Source organism: Octodon degus, unplaced genomic scaffold (genome assembly GCF_000260255.1).
Source record: "Octodon degus isolate 3935 unplaced genomic scaffold, OctDeg1.0 scaffold00015, whole genome shotgun sequence".
Lineage (NCBI taxonomy): Eukaryota > Metazoa > Chordata > Mammalia > Rodentia > Octodontidae > Octodon > Octodon degus.
Window position 1 is genome coordinate 13,654,406 of NW_004524591.1, and position 16,115 is coordinate 13,670,520.

The window sequence follows — 16,115 nt, forward strand, 5'->3', positions numbered from 1 at the left end:
CTTTTCCTGTCTCTTGCTTTCATTCACCACCCCCTTCTTCTTGAACATCCACCTACTCGAGAGACATCTTAGCAGTAACTGGCATGTCATGACAAGCCGCCCATATTCAGAATACCACAATGACAGGCACTCCCAACATGAAACCACTAAGTAATACAGAATTTTGCTTAACAAAATAATGTGAATTTCATAGTACTTGTTGTCGTGCATAGTGTTGTCTTCCAACTAGTTAATATTACCAGATGTATGCATGTAAAATGGCAAGAAGAAAGAAAAAGAAGAAATTAAGAAGAAAAAAGTCAATGAATTGAAAAAAGGATACAAAACAAAGTAAACATTAACTGTTCCTTTCCATAGACCAGCATAAATCCACAGTAGTTGTCCGAACCATCCTGCTTACATACACAGATATTTCTCTTTCCCTCACTAGCTTGCCTGTCCTCCTGAATCAGTAATTCCTTCCTTTTGAACAGGTTCATTCCCTTTTCCCAGTATCTATTGTACCTCTCAGATTTTATTTTCTCTTTTCAGGTTCTCATATTAAGGAGACAATGCAATGTTTGCACATGTGGATCTGATTTATTTCCCTTAAGAGTATGGCCTCTAAATGCATCTGTTTACTGATAAAAGCCTCAAATTTATCCTGTTTTATAGCTGAATAATACTCCATTGTGTAAAAATACCACATCTTTATCCATTTCTCAGTTGATGGGAATTTGGGTTGTTTCCAAGATTTAGCTATGACAAATTGTGCTGCTATAAACGTCGGTGCACATATGATATGATGTTTAGAGTTCTGGAAAAATACCCAGGAGGGCAGTAGCTGGGTTTAATAGGATCTCCAATCCTAGGTTTTGAAGGAATCTCCACACTGATTTCCATAGTGGTTGTAACAGTCTGTACTCCTACCAACAGTGGAGAAGGGTTCCTTTTTTCCTATATCCCTTCCAGCATTTGTTATTTTCTGACTTCTTGATGTTAGCCATTCTTTTGAGGATGAGATGGAATCTCAGTGTTGTTTTAATTTGCATTTCTCGAATGACCAGTGATGTTGAACATTTTTTAATATATTTACTTGCCATTTGAATTTCTTTATCTGAAAAGTGTATGTTCATCTTAAATGTACATGTTTGGACTGGATCTTTGATTTTAGGGGACCCTGATTTTTAAAAAATTCTTTATATGTTCTAGACAGGCCCTTGTTGGGGGCATTGTCAGCTATAATTATTTTTTCAAGTTTGTGGGTTTTCTTTTTATTGTTTTTGAAATTGCTTTGAAGTGCAGAAACTTTTCAAGAAGTTGAAATCCTAGTTGATGAATCCTTGAAGTATTTTCTGTGCAGTTTGGTTTTTGTTCATGAACTCTCCCTACCTGTATGTCTTTGAAGATTTCTACCTACATTTCCTCCAGAAGATTTAGTGTTTTATGTTTTTATGTAATAAGATAAAAAGGTGAAACCTGCTTTTTTATGGCCTTGTTTTTGTGATTTGAACATGGGGTGGGGAAGAGAGGGAAAGAGAAAGAGAGGGAGAGATGGCTTGAATGAGGAAGAAAAGAGGACATCTGGGTTCTGGGGGTGCTTCGTAGGAAGGCCTAAAGAGGACATGTAGCAAGGGAAAGCTGTACAAGATGGAGAGACCAAAAGAAGTGTTTTAGTTCACTTGGAAGGACTAGAGGCTGGAATGAACAGACTCTTTAAAAGGTCTGAAGAGCTACAGAGAACTCAGGCTTAGGAAAGTACTCCTAGAACCAGGATTCATAAACCCCAGCACCTTTGAGACAAGCTGAGGGACGTGAAACAGCAGCAAGTCAGAGGTAAAGTGTCTTCTTCCAGTGTAGACTCTGAACCAACAGTGGAGATCGGAGAGCAAGAAGTTTTGGAAAGGAAACAGGAAAGCATGAAAGCCATTCTGCAGGCTTATTGTTTTGTAGGGCTCCGTGGAAAAGTGACTAGCCATGGCATGTATGTGTGTCTCAGCCCTGCTTTTGAGGGGAACCTGCTGGATTCCTATTTTGTGGACTTTGTCATACAGAAACCACTCTGGACTGGGGAGACAGCTCAGTAGAATAAGCGCAAGGGCCTGAGTTCAATCCCTGGTTCCACCAAAAAAAAAAAAAAAAAAAAAAAAAAAAAAAAAAAAAAAAAAAAATAAAAAAATAAAAAAAAAAAAAATTAATAAAAAGATAAAAAAAGAAAAACCACTCTGGATCCATCACCATTCCATTCCAGTCTTCATTTCTCTGGAAAAGATAGCTTCAAAATATCTACAGACTGACATTCAGCACTTCCTGTTTAGTCTGTGTGAGTGCCTAAATGCTTACCTTGGGAGGAAGTGCCAGGCAGATTGACTTCAGAGTGACTTTGCAGGCAGATTGACTTCAGAGTGACTTTGTAACCTTTTAAGTGGACCTTTGCAAAGAAAATCCCTGTACAGCTTGCTGTCATTTACTTCCAAAGTTGATCTTATGGGTCAGTCCTTGTTTTGTGCCAGATTGCTGTATGAGGACCTCATTGCGACTCTTCCAACTGACATCATTGTTATATGTCACAGGACAGAAGCACTGTGTGCTTCGTGGGGAGAGCAGTGAGTGCCCAGGAAGCTTTGTTCTGCACAAAGCCCCTATATCAGGTGTTGGCTTCATTTGCAAGCGAAGAAGAGTTAGTTTTAGGTCTGGCCTCCTGAAATGCTGTTTCCATTGGGACCAGCCATAGAACTGCAAGCTGCTGAGAGGCCATGCTCTATTTGGCACATCTGGCCACAGCAACACCTACTGCTTCATCAAGATGACGAATAAGCTTGAATCCACAGATCTTGAAATTTGGGGAGTTTTCCATGATTGCCTGGTCATGTGCTGTAATGCTCAAGATTATATATTCTTGAGGTATTTCATCATTTGTTGCTGAAACTCAGAATGGTTTGTAGGCCAGTAGACAGTAGTGAAAGACTAAGGAGAAATTGTAGTGTTTATGGGAAAAAAGAGGAAGGCACTTAATGTAGGTGTAGGACTTGGCATTTTAGTAGTGTAAATGCGACTTAAAAAAAAATCAAGTACTTATACCACGGTTGATTTTTTTTTTCTTTATTTAGGACGGGGTCTACAGGGTATATAGGGTCTCACTATGTCCTATGTAGATCAGACTCAGTAATTCTCCTGTTTTCAGCCTCCTAAATGCTGGGATTACAGGCGCATGCTACCATGCCCAGTTTTAATCACTGTCTCACAGTCTCATCACTGTCTCAGTGAGCCCCGGGGGCGGGGCTGGCATGGCACATTGGGGACCGAACCCAGGCTGCACACTCTGCCTGCGCAGGCACTTTAGTCTGCTGAGCTATCAGGCTGGCCCTTGTTATGTTTTAAGAGTTACAAGTTGGGGCTGGTGAGATGGCTCAGTGGTCTAAAGCACCTACTTATAACAAGCTTAGCAAAGCACAGGGACTGCGGTTCAATCCCCCAGCACCACATGCCAGCCAGCCCCGCCCCCTGGTGGGCTGAGCTGGACACACACACACACACACACACACACACACACACACAAATAAATAAAAGTTACAAGTTTGACAGCTGAATGAAGTGGCACATGACTGCATTCAGGGCTGAGAAGGAGGATAGCTATAATCTGTTTTAGAACTTTTTTTTTTTTTTTTTTGTATTTCAGATATTCTGGTATGTTTTTATCATTTGATTCTAGGAATTTAAAGTTTCCTCTTTGATTTCTTTAATAATTCACTAATTATTCAGAAGTGAATTGTTAAATCTCCATGTTTGTAGACTTTCTTTTGTTTCTCTTACTACTGATTTCCAGTTGCATTCCATTAAGATTCTTTTGACTTCTTTATCTGTACTCTTTGATGTCATTGGGATTAATTACTATGAAGGTATTAACTTTTTTAAAAAAAATTTGTGTGTGTGTGTGTGTGTGTGTGTGTGTGTGTGGCCAGCTCAGCCCACCAGGGGTTGGGGCTGGCTGGCATGTGGTGCTGGGGGATTGAACTGCAGTCCCTGTGCTTTGCTAAGCTTGTTCTAAGTAGGTGCTTTAGACCACTGAGCCATCTCACCAGCCCCAAGGTATTAACTTTTGGAGGAGTTTTTTTTCATGTTTCTTGTGCTCCTATGACTCAAGTTTTGCTCCTGTATATATTCACACAAGCCTTCTTTTTTCATCCCCTCAAAAATTGCCAGTTTCTAACACCCAGGAAGCTCTGCTCTGTTTTATAATTTCAACCCATATCTCACAATACATATTTTTAGTGGACCTGCCTCAGCAGTATTCCACTGAGAACGAACTTAGTCACAAAGTAGATGGTAGCTGAACAGTGTGGCTATATTTGTTATGGTTTCAGGAGAAAGGAAGATGCAGAGGCTTATGTTTTCTTAACCAGCAAGTTTAGATATAATATTTGCAAGGTGACTCCCCACTAAAGCTCTATACTTGTCCTCTGACAAATGCAGAAAATAAATTTTCACAATTCTCTTCTGAATTCAGAACTGTATGAGTAAGGTAGAAGTGAATATTAAAAAAATACTTAATATTGATAATGAGGCTCCATCTGTTAATTCATGCACTGACAGTGAGATGAACTGAGTTGGTTTTGAATCAGAGTGGTGATAAGAGTGATAATGAAGACGATGTTATCATTGCAGGGAAGATACCTGGAGACAAAATGGTAATAATGTACAATAGGCCCATCGAAAGATAAGACTCATAGTGATCCTCCTGTTTTCATCCTCCCAGGCACTGGGATTATAGGCGTGTACCACCACATCTAGTCTCAGTAGCTGTCTCAGTGTGCCCTGGGGGCAGGGTTGGCATGGCACACTGGTAATTCAACCCTGGTCACTGGTGCCTGGGATTTTAGTCCACTGAGCTGTCTGGCCAGCCTCTGAACTTCTAACAGTAAGAAATAGAAGAAGAGAGGCAGTGGAATAGGGAGAGCCTCTGTAGAACTGAGACTGTCTCAGGAGTTCAAGACTAAGGCCAACCCTAGCTGTAGAGCTTGATGCTGCAAAGCTATAGGAGCAGTTGAAAAATAGGGCTGTACACCCCATCTGGCAGAGCCCTAATGGCTGGGTCCTCTCATAGGGAGGATACCTGTGCATGATATCATGATCAGGCTGCAGGATTGGGGTTTCCTAAAAAGAAGCTGCTGTTTCAGGGCCAGGACATTACTGAGCTGTGACAGTGGTAAATAAAGCCTCTTGACAAAGCCAAGAGCACATCACTGGAAAACAGAACTTAACTGAAAAGATTTTTATACCTACAGCGTATTCTCCTCACTTTATTTCACCTCAACCTTTAGTACTTACGACATACACACGCAGACACACACACATAATCACTCATACACACAGGTACATGAAAAAGAAGGCAGTAAAATGCCTTCAGTGACTCCTAGGTTTCCCAAAGCAGATTCAGGGGACCCCAATGGAGAGGAAATCAAACACCACAGAGCTGAAAAGGATCAGGATCATCAATATCATTGTCTTGTACCTCCACATTTTATACTACTGGAAGGTCTTCAGAGACAATAACATGCATAAAGCCATCAGATCCTATCATAACAATGCCTTCTTCTAAAATACTGCCTAAAGGACCTGAGAGAGGCTGTTTTATAGTTAACTTTTTAATAAGGAGTATATTGGAGGTCAGATTTGCGAAGGAACAATCTGATAAGGAAGTAGAATGTGGCAGTGTGCACTGCTTCCTTGACCTGCAGTTTGGGCAGAGGCCCCAACTGTGGATTCAGTGTTCTGGAATATGAAGCCTTCTGTTTTATCAACTTGGCCTTGGCAATCTATTCTGGTCCCAGAAAAATGAAGAAGGCTTAGAGTTAACTAGGACAAATGTTGGGCACATGATCAAGATTTTCTGTATATCAGCTTGAAGCAAAATAAACCTAATTGCTGGACCAGCAGTCCAGATCTCCTGACCCCAGCTTCCTTTCTTTTCATTCCATTCTCCCTGTACCCTGATCCCCTTTGTGAGGGCTGGACCCCTCACATCACATCAGTAATTATGAAAATATGACAGTGGATTAAAAAACAAAATCTGTAGTGTAGTAAATACATATGCCAGTAGCAGTCATTCAATATTTTCATATGTGTACTTTACATAATTCTATATGCTATATACTTTTTAAATACTGTGTAGCCTTATTTTTTCATAGGGAACTTTGGGATAAAATTGTACCATTTCCTTTTAAAGTTTCTATCACACATTTTTTATTGCCCAGTATTTATTAGCATAAAATTTTCTTTTATATAATATGAATTAATTTTTAAAAGAATTCAACCTATACATTTATCTTTTAATTGATACTTTAACTGAGTTCCATATCTATAATGACTGCTCTGTTAGAACTTCTCTTAGTTTTGTTTATGTATTGAAATTTTTTCCCCCCTAAGATTGCATTTATAAAAGGTCTTCATGAAGTTAAGGCTTTGTAAGATAATTAATTTTAGGGTACCGTCCATGTCCTACATAAATGGTTGTTTAGCTGGCCATGAGATGTTAGGTCTGAAGGTTATTTTTTTTGATTCTTTGATAATCCATTGTCATATTTTCATAATTACTGATGTCAGTCTAATTTTTTACTGTCTGTGAAAGCCTGGGTTTCAGTTTTTAAGACTTTGTATGGGTTTGGAGAATAGAATGGTGGTTTTTCTAAGGAGCAGAACTTCCATTGTGGTAATCAAAGGTCAACTATTCTTTTTTTGCTTCTTTCCTGATGGTCCTAATCTTCAGCAAACCTCTTAGTCCTTGTACTTCAGTCATTATTCTTTACTGGGGCAGTCACATTTTCACTATGTAAATGTTGCCATATTTTTATGGGAAAAAGGAGCATGCTCAGGGACTGGTAATTTCTTTGTACTGGTTTTGTCAATTTTTGCCACACCTGTGTTGTATAGTCTTTGTGTAATTTCACTGACTTTCAACTGATTAATAGCACTGGGTGCTACTTTTCCACCCATTGAAGGGGAGAGAGTAGAGTAGATGAAGAAAGGTCCTTTTTCCCAGTAGTTGTTCCATTCTGTAGTTCAGGTCTTCTCTCATTTACAGGAACTGTAGTTCCTTAGTGCTAAGCACCAATCAACCTCTTGTCTTTTCAAGAATTTCTTACTGGTTTTGTGATAAAATTTCTAGAATCTATTAACACTTGCCTTTTGTCTCTGTAGCATTTCTAGGGATTGATTTCTGGATTATGCTAGTTGCCTACACTATCTTCTCCTTTAAGAAGTACTTTTAATTATTTTTAATATTTTTACTTAGTTTGAAATGTTTATATATTTTTGTATGTTGTTTCTTTTTGTTTTGATTTTATTTTATTTTATTTTTTTTTTTTGCTCCTCGAATGCCTTCAGGGCACTTTTGGCTGGCTGGAGTGTGGTGGGATTGAACTACAGCAACCTGAGGCTGAGAGCCTTGTGGAAGCAGCCACTTAAAGAACTGAGCTAGGGCTTTGCCCCCTCTTTTTGTTTTGAGACAAGGTCTCACTGTGTAGTTTAGGGTGGCCATGAACTTACTGTGTAGGCCAAGCTAGTAACTTGCAGCAGTCTGCCTCAGCAGCGATCTGCCTCAGCCTCCTGAATGCTGGGATTATGGGCAAGCACTCCCCCTCCAGTAGTTTGTTGTTTAGCAAGTCAAATAATGAAAAAATGTACCAATAAGCATAATTAATTTTTAAAAAATAAAGAATAATGGTTCTTTTTTAAAATTAGGGTAAGAAGGGTAATTTGTATGTAATTAAATCCTAAGAATATAAAGGTTACTATGTATAACTAGTTCACATAGGTTTTAAATGTTGTAGTCTACATAAATCACTTTGCTTGATAGTTTTATGTATTCATCTCTGTCTAATGAATCTAAGTTTTACTTACAAAATTCTTTTAAGTGGAGATTTAACACATTACTGTTCTGGATGGGCTTATTTTGAATCCTAACATAGTGTTTGAATTTTTATAGTCTGCAGTAAAATGCAGAATGATTTCTTTCTGTAGGATTTATCAACTTCTTTAGAAGCAGTGTATGGACAGGCCAAAGAAGGAATAAACTCTGAAGAAATACTTAGAAAATTTTATGATTGGAAGTGTGATAAGAGAGAGGAGTTTACCAGTGTTAAGAGTGAAACAGAGGGATCTCTGCAGCATCTTGTAACATGGTTCCAGAATATCCTAAAGGTAAGAATTGTTGCTCAGTGGCATTTGTGGCATAAAACATTATGTGTTTTTAATCATATCTTTTCTTTGTTCAAGAGCTGATACTGTTTACTCTTTCTTATTAGATATAAATTTAAGATCGGAGTGGTCAAGTTTCTTTATTGGCTTTTGATCAGACCGTTCCTTGTATTGTTTAAAGACATTTTTTTCTTTTTCTCTTACTTTTTCTGAATTCTCCCTGCACTTCCCTTAACTGTTAATTGTCTTTAGATAGTCTATGTATAGGTACATTTTCTTCTCTGGTACATAAGATTTAGGAAGGTAAATACTTAATTTTTTTTCTGTAATCTTATTTTCTCTACATTATAGCCTAATACTCTATTTTGGATTTAAGGGCAGAGTGAATGCTAATTTAATTACTTGAGATACTTTGTTTTTATTTTTGCAAATGAGGTTTTTGATCTGTCTTTGGAAGAACCACTGACTTATGAAGGCACAATTGGTAATATTGATGAAATCCTAGAAAAGGCTGAGTCATGTGTTTGCAAAGAACTAGAGATATCTCAGATTGTGAGTATTGATAGTTTTTTATTGCTTCTTTTGAAACAGTGGTTTCTCTTGCTAATTGGAATGTGTGAACCAGTAATATAGTTTTTCTTGCTAGTTAGAAAGTTATAACTCTTAGAGCCTTGTTTGAAAAAGTAATACTGTCAAGTTCTAATACAAAAACAGTGAAAAGTCTTATTCTTCCTGATGTTTTCACTTTACTAGATCACTTTACATTAAGAAATTTAATATTTAATTCTGGGAAGCCCCCCTTGATCTTAGTGGATCATCTATCTATGTAATTTGATTCTTGAGTCCATCACACCCAATGACTGTAAGACTATTAGTTCTTATGAAAACTCAAAATTAAAAATGAATGTAGTTCCAACAGTTCTTACCTTTAGGGTATTCTGGAACCATGCTACAAGATGGTGCTGAGTATTTTGTAATTTTATTTAATGTTGCTTATTTATTTAGTCTGCTTTTTAAAAGTCTCAGTGGTTATCTTTGTATTCCTTTATTTTTTGCAGCTTTATTCACTTAGATTGGATTAAAAATACATTATTATGCCAGGTATGGTGGCACAAACATGTAATCTCAGCTACTTAGGAGGCTGAGGCAGAAGGATAAAAAATTCCAGCGTAGCCTGGGCAACCGAGTGCGACCCTATTTCAAAGTAAAAAAGGGTGGAGGGGGAGCTCAGTGATAGAATGATTGCCCAGCTTGTGTGAGGTCCTGGGGTCAATGCCCAGTAGTGAAAACACAGCAACAAAAACAAAAAATGCCATCTCTGACAAAACTAAACCAAAAAAGGGGATACAAATGAATGACCATTTTGTATCTGTATATTCAAAATAGGATGGATATACAGCTACTTTCTCTTAATTCAGTGAACAGAAAGATTTGTACTAATAGTGTTTGTGGACAGGATATCATATCTGCGTCTTGTACTATGAATAACCACTAAGAAGACAATAATATGCAATGTATTAATTACTGTAACTGTCCTACTAATCGGTTTTGAAACTGTCTCATTGCTATTTGTTTCTCAGTAAAATTATTAAAAAAACAAAAAACCTTCTCAAAATGCATTATTAGCATTTTGCTTCTGACAGCTTTAGGAACATTTGGTGTGATCAGGATAATATGAAGTGAATGTAGCAGTTCTTCAGAAGCATCATTTTGAAGTTTACTTGTTATTGGAGGTTTTGGCTACTATTTTGGCTATTCCTTTTTGTGTGATTCTGTCTTTGATTTCATTTAGGAGCAAGGTGATGCAGACAGGGAGATCATTTTAAGTACTTATAGTCAAGTACTGCAGAAGATCCATTCAGAGGAAAAGCTCATTGCTACCATACAGTCCAAATACAAAGACAGTGTTGAGGTTAGATTATGCTTTCTCTTATTAGTCTTATGAATCGGTGCTTTAAATTTTTTAATACTTGAATTTTTCTCAAAGTATTAAGCACTAGTTCATTACTCATTGTGTTGATAAATTGTTGCTAGGAAAACAGTATAGTCTTTGCTGTTGATACATAATTGAAATCACAATAAAGTGGGAATGATTTTTGTTGCTATAAATACATTATTTTTGTTCTTTTAGGTACTTGAAAACATTTTTGTCATCCTTTTTCTTTATGTCTACATAAATAAACTTAGGCAATTTTCTATATAAAGATAAGAAGAAATAAAAAGTTCTTATAATACTCTTAGCCTAAGATAGTTTCACAGTATTTTCCTTTTGGACAGACACACATAATCCACATCCACACATACATACAACATGCATTGCATTATTTTGTAAGCTATGTTAAAAATATTTTCATTTAGTAGTATATTATGAATATTTCCTGATATGGCTATTGATTCTTTTGTACTGTCATTTTGAGTGACTAAATTATCATTCTAGTATAGACATCTAACATTAACCTTTCATATATATTGGACATTAAGGTTACTTCCAGTTTTTTCTACCATAAATTTTATACATAATCTTTGTATAATTTTTATGTGTAGTTTCTCTGATTCCTAAAATTGAACTTTCCAAGTTAAAAAGAAATGAACATTACGTATATTGTCAAACCACATTTAAGAATGGTTTTTATTCATATTGACAATTCATATGCTATGTTATGCCTCATTTGAGATAATTGCTTTGTCTTTGCTACTTTGAGCACTGGAAATGGTGGTATTATAAATAGCAAAGAAGTAGAAACTTATTAGTATTGTTTTGTTGAAAATTGTAGCATTTTCTTACTATTTTCATATAGTTGAATACTATAAAAATAATAGTAGATGACCAATAAATGTTGTCTTAAATGTTTGAAAATATAACTTTCTTTTGCTTAGTTTAAAAAGCAAATGACTGAATATATACATATGAACCCCAGTGTGGATCACTTGCTGTCCATTAAGAAGAAACTGAAAGGCTTAAAAGCTAACCTGAGATGGAAATTGGTTGAAAAGAATAATTTGGAGGAAGTAAGGAAATAGTTGTTTCTAAGTGAACTCTATATTTGTATGTCATTTTGCTTGGGTTCTGTTTTATCAAAATGCAAAAAATGCACTTACGTTTTATTTTATATACTATATGTTTTTCTCTGTGTATCAGTAAGAGATTGCAAAGTATACTTTTTCATATAATTAAATATTTTTAAAAAATATTTTATTTTTAATAAGTATATTGGTTTTTAATAACATGACCATGCAAATAATAAATAAGGTGTTTCCCCAAAGATAGATTTTTGTTGTATTTTAAGGTCATGGTGTTTTATGGCTCAGCATAATATTTCTGGAAAGTCTTTTAAATTACTTTCAAAAGGTAATAGAGATGGAAAGACTAGGATGTTATAATCTGGACTAACTCGTGCTGCATCCTTGATGTTTTTTGAATATGATAGTAGTTCTCTAATCTTTTGAAGACTTATATTAGAAAATATCTGTATTGTATCTTCACCCAATTTTACCATCTCTTCATCTTCTGAGAACCTAGTTGAGAAGTGGAATCTGTTTTCCAGTTTTCTTATTCTAGGCTATGGAAAAGGTGGCCTTTTTATTTTTTATTTGTTTATTTTTAAATGTATTTAAAATTTATTGCTCATCAAATTAGGTGAACACGGTTTCCCAGAATAGCTGTCTCCAGTGACCTTCACAGGCAAGGTGGCCTTTTTAAATCTAACTTTTCAGCTTTTGGAGAAACAAATTTAACTTTCAAAGCATATTTCTTTTGTGAGGTGGTTTATTTATTAAAATACCATTGTTTTATGGAGTACTTTGTGAATTCCATATTTTTCCTGTAGTAGATGCTTTATGCATTTATTTTTTTATTTGCTGTGTTTCTGGCAAATATTAAAAAACAGTGTCAGAGAATTCAGCTCTAACTTCTGTTCATGACATTTGCTTTATGGTTGTAGTTAGTCACTTGTATTTGAGAAAATCTATGCGAAGTCAGAAACAAGAAAAATCTATATAATTGTCTTTATTTATTTATTTATTTATTTATTTTTTGTGGAACCAGGGATTGAACTAAGGCCCTTGCACTTGCCAGGGAAGCGCTTATTCCACTGAGCCATCTCCCTGGCCCCCCTTGTCTTTATTTTTTATGATTCTTTTATATAGGTTTTGAAAAATTCAGTGTTAAAATAAACTGATTTAAGTTAATTCAGCAGGTGTTATAAGGCTCAATTATATAATATGTACTGAGATCACACAGAATACTTAACTATAAAAATTACATTTTTTCTGTTTTATTTGGTCTTGGGAATTGGCCTTTTGTATGCTAGGCATAGAAATTGCATTTATACTTACAGGAAGATTTATTTTCAGTCTGCTTAACTAAACTTGTAAAGCCATTTTATTCTTTCTAATTAAAGTCTGATGACCCTGATGGATCTGAAATTGGAAAAATAAAACAAGAAATAACACAGTTACGTAATAGTGTCTTTGTGGAAATTTACCATGAGAGGGAGGAATATGTAAGTATTTAAAAATTTAAATTAGATTTTATGGTAGAAATTGAATCATGTCCATTTTATGAGATTCACTGTAATCATATGGCTGGAGATGTTATCTTGGCCTACATAGAAATATTTATGTGAATTTAGAAATTAACATTTTGGGGGAATATTGGAGTTTGAAGTTGGGGTCTCCCACATGCTAGACAAGAGTTCTACTGCTGAGCAATACTCCCAGCTTTAAATTATTTTCTCATAACAAAATAATTTATGACTATTGTACCAATGTGAAAGTTAGAAGAAATTTTGAGGAAGGAAAAAGTATTACATATAGCTTTCTTAGTGGTAACAGTAGTGATCATTGTTAAGGCTTTCTTTTTAGAATTTTTTTGTACTCATTTTTGCATGTGCATATGTGCTATTGCCTCTTGTTTTTCATGTAAGAGAAAGCATAAGGCCTTGTTCATAAGAACCTAATGAACATTTTATCATATTGCACTGCTAACATTAATGAAATGCATACTTAATTGAAGAATTTACTATATTAAAACTACCTAGTTTGAGGGAAGTTTAAATCTTTAATTTAGTGATTTTTTTAAAAAAGAGAATTAGTCACTGTAGTTTTACTTTACAATGGAAAGAATACTGCATTATATATCTGAGGGCTATGGGCTGGCGAGATAGCTCAGTGGTCAAAAGCACCTGCTTAGGCAAGCTTAGGCAAACATGCAGGGAGGGACCTTGGTTCGATCCCCAGCACCACGTGCCATGCCAGCCCTGCCCCCAGGGTGGGCTGAGCTGACCATAAAAAAAAAAGAAAAAAGAAATAAATAAAGGAAACATTAAAAAAAAAAGAGCATATATATCTGAGGGATATTATGGGGAAGAAATTAGCTAAAAACTTCTGGAAATAAAAATAACATGAAAACATATTTTAAATGTCATGCTTTATTAGCAAACTAATATTTTATGAATCTGTAATATCTTACTAATTTTTATATTTGATGGATGTGTAGAAGCATGTGATGTGTAACTTTTGTAAGGGCTCCTAAAATTTCACATTTGCTTCAAAATGATTTATGTAGAATTACATATTTTTTGCTTCAAGACTTTTATTTTAAAAGTGTATTAAAATATTAAAACTGAATTTAATATTTTTGAGAAGTGACAGTTTTACAATTCAAATCGATGTATTATCACACTTTTTCATTTTAATTTGGAAGTGACTGGACTTTGATTTTAGGCAATATTTGTGTTTACATATGTACCAGTCATAACATTGTTAATTAAGTTTTTCATTCTCCATTTGTGAAGTGGTAATTTAGATTCAAGTTGTCTCTTGGTTTTGCTTTATATTTCTTAAAGTAGTGGTCTAACTCAATGATAAAGATATGTTACATATCTAGGAAATCTAATGCTGATATATTTTTCTGAAGAACAACATGTCATAATTGAATATATGCTGACATGAAACAAACTTGTATTTTTTAACTTAAGGAAAAATTGAATAACTTGGCCCAGAAATGGTTCCCTGAGCTGCCTCTGCTTCACACTGAAATAGGATTACGTAAATACATGGTAATCTTTGTTTCCCTTTAAAGTTATTATTTTGCAAAGTATAAAAAAGTGATGATTTTAAAATTGTGTATCGATGTTAAATTTGCAGTATTGTTTTTGTATAAAATTCCTGATGAATATTTGTTTTTGATACTGGAGATCAAACTCAGGACCTCATGTTTGTCAGGCAGGCACTTATGCCGCTGAGCTATCTCACTGGTTCCCTGATGAATACTTAAAAAGTACTGTTAGAAGGTTATCAAGATCTTAAATAGGTGCATAGGGCACATTTTCCTTTTTATTTTAATCTGCATGTTTTTCTGTATTTTCATCTTGTGTCATGGCCCTTTTTTGAATGATAGATATTGACTGGCTGATTGATTGATTGATTGCAGTTCTAGAGACTAAACCAAGAGCCTCCACATTAAGCTACATCTTCAACTGTTTGGATTTTTTGATTTTACTGTTTTTTTTTTGGTTAAGTTGTTTTTTAGGGGAGGTTTATTTTTTGTTTTTGGTGCCGAGGACTGAACTCAGGGCTTCCAGCTTGCTAGGCAAGCATTCTACCGCTGAGCCAAATCCCCAGCCCCTGAATTTTTTATTTTGACACAAGTACTCCCTAAGTCACTAAGTTGCCCAGGCTAGGCTCAGACTTGTGATCTGCCTGCCTTCTAATTCCATAGTGCTTAGATTGTGGGCATGAGCCACCATGTCTTATCTTTTCAATTAAAATAATTAATTAAATTTTAGAGTGGGATCGATCCCAGGGCCTTTTCACTGAGCTCTCTCTCCCAGCTTTCCCCTTCCTTCGATCCTTCTTGCCTGCCTGCCCACTCTCCCACTCTCCCACCCTCCCTTCCTTCCTCCTTCCTCCCTTCCTCCCTTCTTACCTTTCCTCCTTCCATTCTTCCTTCCAACACAATGTTTTAGTCAGTTTTCTCATTGCTGGCCACAATATCCAATACTCAAAATTTAAGAAGAAGAAAGATTTAATTAGGCTTTCAGTTGGAGGGAATTCAGTCTGCAGTCATGTGGTTCTCAGACAGGAACATCATGGCAGAAAGGTATGGCAGAACAAAACTGCATAGTTCATGGCGACTGGGGCACAGCAGGGGGGCAGTACCACAGAAACAGGTGAAGCATCACATATAATGTGCAAGGGTACAGCTCTGTGATCCTCATCTAAGTGTTCTCTTCAAATTGGTCAAGCAATAGCTGTGACTTATCCACATGGCTGACACAGACAAAGGATCTACAAAGTGCGGTACAGTGTTTCAGGATAAATCCTGAGAGAATTTGACTGACCTTATCAGATACAAAAGTTACGTTCCTTGTTATATAGACCTTGCTTTATCTTGGTCTTAACCAAGCAGAAAGGTATAAAATGAGATAATTATGGGGTGAAGCCATGGTGGTATGCTGGGCTGTAAAGGGGTCAGGTCAACAACTTCTGACATTGCCAGTCTTGCAGATGACCCACTACTGGACTATACTGGAATATTTTGTTGAATTTGTGCACTCACAATATTTAAATGGCAATGGAATACCCTTCTCTGACAAAACTAAACAAAAAAGGGGATAGAAATGACAGACCATTTTGTATCTGTATCTTCAAAATAGGGTAGATATACAGCTACACTGTCTTAAATCATTGAATAAGATTTGTTCTAATAGTGTTTGTGGACGGGATGTCATGTCTGCATCTTGTACAATGAATAACCACTGAGAAAACAATGTGCAATGTATTTATTATTGAAACTGTCCTTAGGTGTTGAAGTCTTGAAATGATAAAAATTTAAATGCTGTTGCAATAGTTAGTATATAAATAGAATATTGTTATGAGAAGTTTAAACACATGTCTTTTAGGTTAATGTAGTTGACAAAATTTTTTTTTAACAGTTT

At 35.7% G+C, this 16,115-nt stretch overlaps 1 protein-coding gene and 1 pseudogene across 1 annotated transcript in view; both read left to right on the forward strand.

Annotated features, from left to right (window-relative positions):
* The window catches only part of Stk31 (serine/threonine kinase 31), a 101,230-nt gene that overhangs the window by 54,217 nt on the left and 30,898 nt on the right, over positions 1-16,115 (forward strand). Inside the window, exons 12-17 of the mRNA XM_023709853.1 lie at positions 7,999-8,178; positions 8,611-8,727; positions 9,968-10,087; positions 11,053-11,184; positions 12,576-12,677; positions 14,154-14,234. Of these exons, the coding sequence (XP_023565621.1) occupies positions 7,999-8,178; positions 8,611-8,727; positions 9,968-10,087; positions 11,053-11,184; positions 12,576-12,677; positions 14,154-14,234 (732 nt within the window). The remainder of the gene's footprint in view (positions 1-7,998; positions 8,179-8,610; positions 8,728-9,967; positions 10,088-11,052; positions 11,185-12,575; positions 12,678-14,153; positions 14,235-16,115) is intronic.
* Positions 741-2,684, forward strand: LOC105741505 (annotated as a pseudogene).